General features: G+C 35.0%; 2 protein-coding genes across 2 annotated transcripts; one reads left to right on the forward strand and one right to left on the reverse strand.

Annotated features, from left to right (window-relative positions):
- Nucleotides 1-368: 368 nt before the first annotated feature.
- LOC107023504 (50S ribosomal protein L3, chloroplastic) lies at nucleotides 369-2,661 on the forward strand. Its single transcript, XM_015224216.2, has 2 exons — nucleotides 369-1,026; nucleotides 2,264-2,661. Exons 1-2 carry the CDS (start codon nucleotides 474-476, stop codon nucleotides 2,551-2,553), a joined length of 843 nt encoding a protein of 280 aa, XP_015079702.1. The 5' UTR covers nucleotides 369-473; the 3' UTR covers nucleotides 2,554-2,661.
- An 861-nt stretch (nucleotides 2,662-3,522) lies between these two features.
- On the reverse strand, nucleotides 3,523-9,196 carry LOC107023652. Its single transcript, XM_015224410.2, has 9 exons — nucleotides 8,756-9,196; nucleotides 8,335-8,371; nucleotides 8,176-8,254; nucleotides 8,056-8,101; nucleotides 7,801-7,899; nucleotides 6,265-6,333; nucleotides 5,816-6,194; nucleotides 5,576-5,727; nucleotides 3,523-4,736 (listed from the first exon to the last, which is right to left on the reverse strand). Exons 1-9 carry the CDS (start codon nucleotides 9,140-9,142, stop codon nucleotides 3,903-3,905), a joined length of 2,082 nt encoding a protein of 693 aa, XP_015079896.1. The 5' UTR covers nucleotides 9,143-9,196; the 3' UTR covers nucleotides 3,523-3,902.
- Between the last annotated feature and the right edge of the window lie 375 nt (nucleotides 9,197-9,571).

A 9,571-nucleotide genomic window follows, 5' to 3' on the forward strand; every position in this document is an offset into this window, starting at 1 on the left:
AGTTTACTTTGGATTCAAATGAGTTAGACTCAAAATTGGATTGGGTCATGTCCCGTTCAATTTAACCTGCTTAATCTCAATAATTTCAACTTAATAATATTTAATTTTTATAATTGCAATTTAAATTTCAACTCAAGATTATTATTTTTTAAAAAAAAAAGTTACAAATTAATAGATAAATCTTTAAAAAATATATAAAACAAATAGTAATTTATACTTTCAGTATAAAAACGTCAATGCAAATAAAAAGTTTTAAAATATATTAAAATTGATAATTAAATTAAATAATTTTTTAAAAATAAATTAAAACTTAAATGAGTTGACATTAAATCGGATTAAAATTATATGAGATACCACTCCATAATTTATATTTGGGGTCTAATAGTTTTGTGCAACCATCTCCCTCTTTCCCCATCTTGTACTGGATAAGGAAATCCCCTTCCTCTTTCTCTTTCTCAGCAAACCAATAAGCCATGTCTCTCTCTTCTTTCTCTACAATGCCCACCGCCAAGCTCCGCCTAAAAACCCTACCCACTTCCACCACAGTCACACCGTTAACTCTGCACTCTCCATTTCTCCCTTCTTTCCGACTCCCAAAACATAAACCCCTTTCAATTCTCCGCATTTCAACATCTCCAGCTATCTCTGCCTCTCTTGAAGCTGGAGTCGGAATAATGGCAACCAAACTTGGAATGATGAGTTTCTTTGAAGATTCAGGAACAGTGGTGCCTGTTACTGTTGTAGGGTTTCGCGAAGGAAATATTATTACTCAAATTAAAACTGAAGCTACTGATGGATATAGTGCTGTACAAGTTGGGTATCGACGAGTTCGTGATAGAAAACTAACTAAACCTGAAATGGGTCATCTTGAAAAATCTGGGATTATTCCTCTCCGTCATTTGCAGGAGTTTCGTCTTCAGTCTGTTGATGGATTTGAAGTTACACAGAAACTTGATTTTAATGAATTATTTAAAGAAGGTGATTTGGTTGATGTCGCTGGTACAACCATTGGAAAAGGATTTCAAGGTCTGTTTCTCTACCACTCCAATTATCTTAAAGATTGCTTTTTCGGGTCGTTATCTAAATTTAGCATTGTTTATCAAAGATTTGAGCTTATTTCGATTGTTTTTAAGTATTTGGGTAAAGTTATAAAGTGCTTATTTTTAAGTCAAAAATAAGCTAAAGCCATAGGTTAGAAATGGTATAACAAGGCTTTGGTTTTTATAAAAATCCCATGCCAAACGCCAATCCAAACAGGTCCTAAGATTTCATCCCAATTTAATGAATGAAGTGTACAATTGACCTTGATTTTATGTGTTGTGATTAGTTTTTTCTTATCATCAGTGAGCTATGAATATATTGTCTTTCATATGTGAACTAGAACTCGTATCAAATGGATATTCTAAATCCATATAGCTAGCTTGGGATGGAGCGCGGTTGTTGTTTAAAAGAGAACTGGCCTGTGATTTTAGTAGCGTGATACATCTGAAATATCAAGTCTTTGGTTTTGCATTACTGCACTTTGTTATGCTACTGCAATTGATTTATTAACGCACGCCTTAAACCAGAATGTATTTTTTTGTATAATTATGATGCAATGTATCACTATAGATGTAAACATGATATTTTACTTATTTGTAAGAGTACTTGAAATGCCTGTTACATGAGCTACATTAACTTTTTGGCCAAATGGTTTGTATTAATGCTTCTATTGATTTTCCTCAATAACCGCAACTTTTGTTTGTAAATACTGCAATTCCAACTGAAAATGACATTGTAATTGAACATCATGGTAGCTCCTCTCTTCATGTGGCATGGCTTCAGCACCTAAATAAGCTTCATTAATGGATATCTTGATATTCTGGTTAACATGACTTACTATCATAGTGTTTATTTATGCTGGTTGACTCCACAGTATACATTTTCAGATGTTCAAATGTGGAGGTAGGGTTTATCAACTTTTCACGTCTTAAAAGTTTTCCAAACCACAAGCTTTATCATAACCTAAATAGTTGTTTGAAGTATCATCTAGACGAGACTTCCATACAAGTGCATGTATCGACATATTGTAACTATTAAGTCAAGGTACAGGTAGTTCTTTGGTTCTCTATTGGTGGCGGTCTTCACTCTAGATATATCATTCACTTACTAGAGAAGTAATTTTTTATCTCAAATTTGATTATCTTTAAAGAAAGCAAGTTCTATTCATCACATCTTGTTTTTCGCTCTCTCATTGTTGACAACTGGTGGAATTGGCTTGCAGGTGGTATCAAGAGGCATAATTTCAAGAGGGGTCAAATGACTCACGGATCAAAGAGTCATAGACAACTAGGATCAATTGGTGCTGGGACAACCCCAGGGCGTGTATATAAGGGCAAGAAAATGCCTGGACGAATGGGAGGCACCAGGACAAAGATTAGAAAGCTCAAGATCGTCAAGATTGATGATGAACTCAAGATTCTAATGATCAAAGGAGCTCTTCCTGGTAAGCCTGGAAATCTTTTGCGAATAGCTCCGGCCAAGATAGTAGGCAAAAACATCCCCAAGAACTAATTTTTGTTCCCTCTTCTTTTCTCAACTCTATGATGTGATGTAATTTATTCTTTCAAATTATGATATTGTGTTTCAACCAATTTCTACCTTCAAGTTTTATTTGTCAGATTTCTTAGCTAAAAATCTTTACATTATCAAAAGTCTATGAAAATATGTAGTTCTGTGTCCTCTCTTTCGTAACCATAAAAACACATATTCTATTCACGAATCAAAATATCAATCTGTTCAAAACCATTTATCATATGAGACAAATTATTGATGAAAATTCACAACATATCAATTTGTAAAATAGTGTTTTTTCATGTACTATAAACTTTAAAGTTCACCATCTCGTCTAAAGTTTGGCATTTAAAACGATTGTAGTTTAATTGGTGTTTTATTATTAGATAATTGTATGATTTTGGCGCAATTTTTTTTTTTTTTTTATAGATGACTATATTATAGTGTAAGTCATTATAATTACAAAAGAGAAAGGGAACAGTAACATTACACCACATTGAACACCAATTTATTTTTACATAAGAATTGATAATAACACTTAACTCTACAAATCTACACCATTTTTATCAATATTGACTATTGTTAAACATATTCAATCATTCTTATGGTGAATTATATTACTAAAACCAAAGTTGTGCCACAATGCACACCATTTTATATATTTATGTATTGAAAATGTTATAAAGAATGTTATCTCGTATAATAAGACTTGCTTCCCAATTCGATGAACACATTAATATTTTAATTGATAATCAAATATGTCGTGAGTGACCGATGCCCATTAATGACCATCCATCGTAATAGTTATTTTGTGATTTGGCAAAACAGAGCAATCACTATAGACTATTTTTTTTTATATGAATTAATCGTTAATAGCATTTTGTCTGTTATTCTTAATTGTTATAGTTATTAATTAATTTGAGATTGCTAGCGATGATAAACCACATTGTACACCATACAAACAAACTTGACAATACTAAAGAGTTGGTACATACTTTATTAGATTTTGTTGCTATGCATTGTAGGGTCGTAATATATAAACCAAAAATCAACTATTTAAAAAGAAGCCAAAAAGCATATTTTCCCTGATTACCTACCTATTGGTTTTTTGCCAAAATATTTGGGAGGTCCTACTTGCAGTATCAACTGCCTATATTCCACACCCAATTATCTATTTGAATCATGGGTTCAAATTCTCAAAATGTTGTTACATACCAATTCCCTAGTTTCAATCTAAAAATTGGATACATAATCTGTACATCCATTTTCCTAGTTCCCCTACCATGATTTAGGTTAACAAGAATAATCTACTTCACCTGATTCAAATGCAGAAAGGGCCGATAAATAAGTTAGAGCTGCAATGCTAAATCTGGCTGCTGCGGGGATCCAACTCGTAAACTAGAACTAGGGGAGCCTGAAGTTTGGACTTTGACATTCAGGTCTGGCGGATGCGGAAGAGATACCCTATACTGCCCTGCAGATACAGAGGCAGGTTGAGAATCTCCAGAAAGCCTCAAACTCTGCTCTAAATTCCCAGAATGCAATGTAGTCCAGCTTTCTCGTAAACTGTTCTCCAGAGAGGAGACACGGTTTGAAGGTGACTGATGAGAGGATGAAACATCTCTTTTAGGAACAGTTCCAACCATTTGACCACCAGGCCTTGAGGCGGCCTCTTGTACGCTCGGTTCGCCTTTAGACATGGACAGCCTTTTTACCTCCATTTGCGCAGACAAATCATACCCTATCATACCATTGAACCCATTTCTTGGGTTTGCGGAAGGTTTCTGCTTAGCCTGGGAGTTAGATGGAGGAATTGCACACGAAAAATCACCACTAGCCTCAGCTAGATCGTCATGTTGGCTGTTCAATGTCTTACCAGCTTCAACATTTCCATCAGTAGGCCTGCATATGACAGCAGAACCTACACCCCGGATAGATGGTATAATGGTTCTAGAAGAATGGTGATCAGCTGCCAAGCAATCTGATGATTTGTTCTGAGATGAAAAAGTTGACGATAATGTTGATCCTCCACCTTCTCCTACCCATCCAGGACCAAACTTTACTTCAGCAGGTAAAACAGTTTCTAACTTCTTAGAAGCTACTTTCCAGACAACTGGCCCAAGATCTGCAGCAAATCTGGCAAGGCTTCTAGCGTATGCATGCTGCTCAATGTGAACACCAACCTGCATTATAGTCAGATTAGTCTTGGTTGCGTAAGACAGCATCAAAGATAATCACACACAATCACAAGAAAAAAAAGGCATCTTATTTTCTTTCAGGGATGGTAAGACAAGGTAATGTGCAAAGAGTGACAATACACCAGTGACCAGACTGATTACTGCAATTTTTTCCCACTCTTTGATTGCATTGATGGGAGGGATCAGCCCTAAAAAGTGTTTAGAAGGTCCAGCATGAGACTTTTAATACTTCACAGCAGAATCATTAGTGAAGCAAATTAATGTTTGCCTATCTAATATAGTGCACTAAAAACACGAACTTTATCTTGCAGTACAGTAGATATACCTACAAGCAACATACAGGTGGAAAGGCCTGTTTTTCTCCATTTTCATTGAAGTCAAATCTTAGAAGGTAGTGTTTTTATCATTTTTTGATAGGTAGTCTTAGAAGATAATGTGTACCGGAACTGCAAAATAATAATTTTTAAAACTCGACAGCAGCAGCATAGTATTTCCTGAAAGGAATTGCACAACTATTAAAAAAACAGTGAGAACATCCACAACACCGTGCAGTCGTTGAGAGAAGGGAGAAAAAAAAAAGATGAGAAAGAACGAGAAAGAAAGGCAACATAAGCCACAAGGGTATTTCGTCTAGTGGTAAGAGCACAACATAGGATGTTTAGGTCGAGTGTCTCACAGGTTTAAACCTTAACACAGACAAAAAGCCTGGTAATTAAGTGGAGAAGGGTAGAGGGTGGGCCCATCATCCACCGATTTTCAAACCCTGTGCCCGGCTGTTGAATTTCTCGTTATTAAAAAAAATAACATAGGCTTAAAGTACATACTGCCATTAACCGCTTTAGGTCATCAGCATTCCACAACAAAGATGGCTCACTACAAGAAGCTGACTGATGGAATAGTTGGTATGTGTCACGCCTGTTTTCATCAACTGAAAAATGTTTCTTTCCATACTTCATATCAGCCCTCAAAATAGAAGCTGCACGTAACAAAACAATCAACTTTTCTCAACAAAATAGAAAAACAAGTGATTGCAGAAAAACAAAAAAGAGATGTAAGGTACAAACCTGGAAACTCATTCCAATCAACCAACCATTCAGAATAAGTTTCACCACGAGAGCGATATGTGGAGGATATATCAGCAGAACGGAACTTATAAAGCATAGGTCCCTTTCTTAGATTGTAAGAATTAGATCCACCGACTTTTTCCTCTCCACTAGCAAGAGTGGCGCCTGAAGAAATCTCAGGAGCAATACAATCAATAGGTGAACCCTCAATAGACATTTTTAGGTTTTTGCTTGGGGGTGGAGAACTCTCTTCAGACTTCTTAAGATTTTTGCTTGGGGGCCGGCCTCTTCGAACAACCTTAGGTTGCAGCTCACCATCCTCCCCTTCATGCCTCAAATTATCGAAATCTCTTTTTGCCAGATCTTGAATAGACCGTGCCTAAAAAGCAATGTGTTCAGGAAATAATGGAAGCAAAAAAAAATGGAAGCAGACAAAGGCTAATGCGCACCTGCCGAAAGTAAACAGTATCTGAGGCATTATATTGCATTGCATTTGAACATATTAAGAAGACATCAGCCTGCATGAGCCAACATTGTGCCATAGGTCAGCATCAAATTTCAACTGTTTACCACTCCCGCAGCATTTCTTAGGACACACAACCCCACCAAAAATAGGACATATGATATTAAAAAAAACTAATTGTACCAATAGAAGTATCAAGAAGCGAAAATAAGCAGAAACCTAACATAATTTTTGTTAAAAAAAATGGGAAATTAGACACCATGACTAAACAAACAATAGAAGAACATCTGAAGGCTTATAATGACAGTGAAATTTGGGTACATTTACATCTCCTTAAGCATACCTTCCCCAAATGCATCATAAATTATGGAATTTGAGACCTGCATATTTATCGTATTCTTTAAACTTCTTTATATTGATGCCTCTTTTGCTGCTTCTATTTTTCATCTTTAGAATTAATTTTCAATTCTAGACTAGGGTGTTTGGATTGACTTAAAAAGTTGGTCAAACCTACTTTTAAGACAATTTTGACTTCTGGAAGTGTTAGGCAAATAAAAAAATAACTTAAGATAAGTCAAAAATGACATAAAATAAGTTTGAAAGTGTTTGACAAGGAGAAAAATGACTTAACATAAGTTTAAAATGACTTAATATAAGTCAAAGACCAAAAGTTGGTCTCCACCTACTTTTTATTTTTTGACAATTTGACTTTTTATTTTCGACTTAAAAGCTAGTTCTTGTAAGCCAATCCAAACAGGCTCTGAAAGTATAAACATGGCTATGCCAAAGAACCACTAAAGACAACAATGGTAATTTTACTTAACAACAACAACCAAGAAAGAAAGATGATCATGAGGATAAGTCTTGAATTCTAAACCAACTAAAGATAATAAGTATATGAAATCAGTAGTGCATGAAAGGCTGATAAGGCCAAGAGGAAGACAATGAACATGTCAACAGCTTCAGCTTTACTGAAAGCAAATCAAACAAAAAAGTCTTACTGTCATGGCTTCTTTTATTTAGAAAACACTGTTAACAACTACTGTAGCAGTGTAGCCTTGAGAATTAGCCTGGACTCTGGACACAAGGATCCAAAATCAGGGGACTCTAATGGCTATGTAGGTCAGACATCTTGCCAACACTCCTAAGCTTTAACAAATGACCAACAGAGCAAATATCAAACTGATATATTCAAGAATATTGGTCCTCCCTTAACCACTGTAAGTTTGCATGGTCACGAAATTTTTAAAATGATAAAACAAAATTAAATATCACCAAATCGGACCTTAAAACAGGAAACTGTAACCTAAAAAGAATTTTGTGCTTAACTCAACGTGCAGTCAGCATTATGCTACAAAAGGCAATAGAAAACATCAGCAAACAGGTGAATCTACAAGTTTGCATATTAAAATATTAATAGCTGTAACTGTCTCCAAAGTAAGCCATGGAGTGTCAGTGTTAAGTTGAATCCACAACTACTACAAATAGAATACACTCGACCATTGAGTAATCCTTTACCGACCTCTAACTCCTCCAGGTTTGAGTAGAGTCGTCCATCAAGTTTCTTCCTCACGGTTCCAAAATCCATAGGATGTTTTATAATCTCATGATAATCAGGTATCTGCAAAGAGACTATTTCAGTATCTACTAAAAATACAATTAAATGTGTCTCTTGCAAAAGAATACGTCGTCATGATCAACAGGCTCAGAGAATACACCACAACTATTTCAGTATCCACTAAAAATACAATTAAATGTGTCTCTGCAAAAAGAGTACCTCGTCAGGATCAACAGGCTCGGAGAATACACCATAAGTGTCCTTCCTGCATTTAAACATAGAAAGAATTTAAGATAAGGAAAAAATAAAAAGAAGGTGAAAAAATTCTAAAAATCTTACTTTTGAAGTCTGTCAAGTATGAACACCAACAACTTTTTGTCTGGCAAAGGTGTTGTGGGGCCGGACACCAATGGCGACCCTAACCAACAATAAACAGATTTTAAAAACAATAACTGGGATTTCGAAACAAAAATTCGTGAAAATAGTTCGAATTTGCACCATTTGATGTGTCCGTCGCTTTCGAAAGCTTTTCCTCCTGCAAAATTCAATTTGTTTTACTAAATCAACACTCAAATGAAGTTTCCACAAAAAGCAAAATACATAGGCGACTTTTGAAAATGAAAGAAGAAAAATAAGCAACTGGAAGTAACAAAGGTTCAGTTAATTACTTTCTAAAATTTCGAAAATACATTGAAATCAAAGAGCAGCGACTCAGTCAAAACACATTAGATCTTTAAAATCACCAAAAAAAAAAAAAGGAACGTTGAAGTTAGGCGCTAAATCCAAAAAAAAAAATTGGATCACATAAACATAAGAAATTTCCAAAAAAAAATTGCGATTTTTTCAAAAATAGAAGGAACATTTATTAACTCAATAAATTTAGATTTTAAAAATAGCAAAAAACTCCAAATTTCACCACCTGATCAGCAACAACGTCGTCAGATCTGGGATCCACGGAATCGATTTTCCTTCTCTTAGCATTAACAGACGCGTCGTGATTATCTCCTTCGAAATCAGAAAGTGAATTGGCAGAAGACGAATCTTGTTCGAAATGTTGTTGATTTGATTCCGGCAAACGCACAACTAATTTGACTTTCTTCTCTTTTCTTTCGTCATCGTCGTCGATGAAGTCTTCTGGCGGAGAATTCGAGTTCGGATTAGGGTTCCGGCGATTGGATCGACGGGAAGGGGTAGAAATGGAGAGTTTATTATCACGTTCATGGAGATCTGAAAGAGATGGACGGCCTTTCTTCTTCTTCCTCTTCATTTCAGTCGGCGCTGCTGTGGTGGTTGCTACCTTACCCATTTCTCTCTCTGTCTCTCTCTACAAAAACTAACGTTGATTATTTTTTTTCCTAATTTTTTGTTTTATTTATTTTTTATACGTGGTTAATACTCATGGAGTTATGGGTCACTATTTGAATTGAATTAATGCAAGCATTCATAAGTTATGATTTAAGAGAGAACTTAATTATATCATCAAACTTTCACAAAAATGATATTTATGTTATTACTTAAAATTTAATTTATTTATGTCATTTTTATTTAGAAATTCCTTTACCTATTGTTGTAAAATATAATTAATATACTACAAACAATATAAACAAGATCTATGGAGAGTACGATATAAAGATCATCTTATTCAAATGTCTTCACGTTTCATGTGTGTGTTTCCAGTGGTGAAAGAACAATCCTGTTTATAGGATGGGAAATCACTCCAAAATCACTACATTAA

Source organism: Solanum pennellii, chromosome 6 (assembly GCF_001406875.1).
Source record: "Solanum pennellii chromosome 6, SPENNV200".
In the NCBI taxonomy this organism is placed as follows: Eukaryota; Viridiplantae; Streptophyta; class Magnoliopsida; order Solanales; family Solanaceae; genus Solanum; species Solanum pennellii.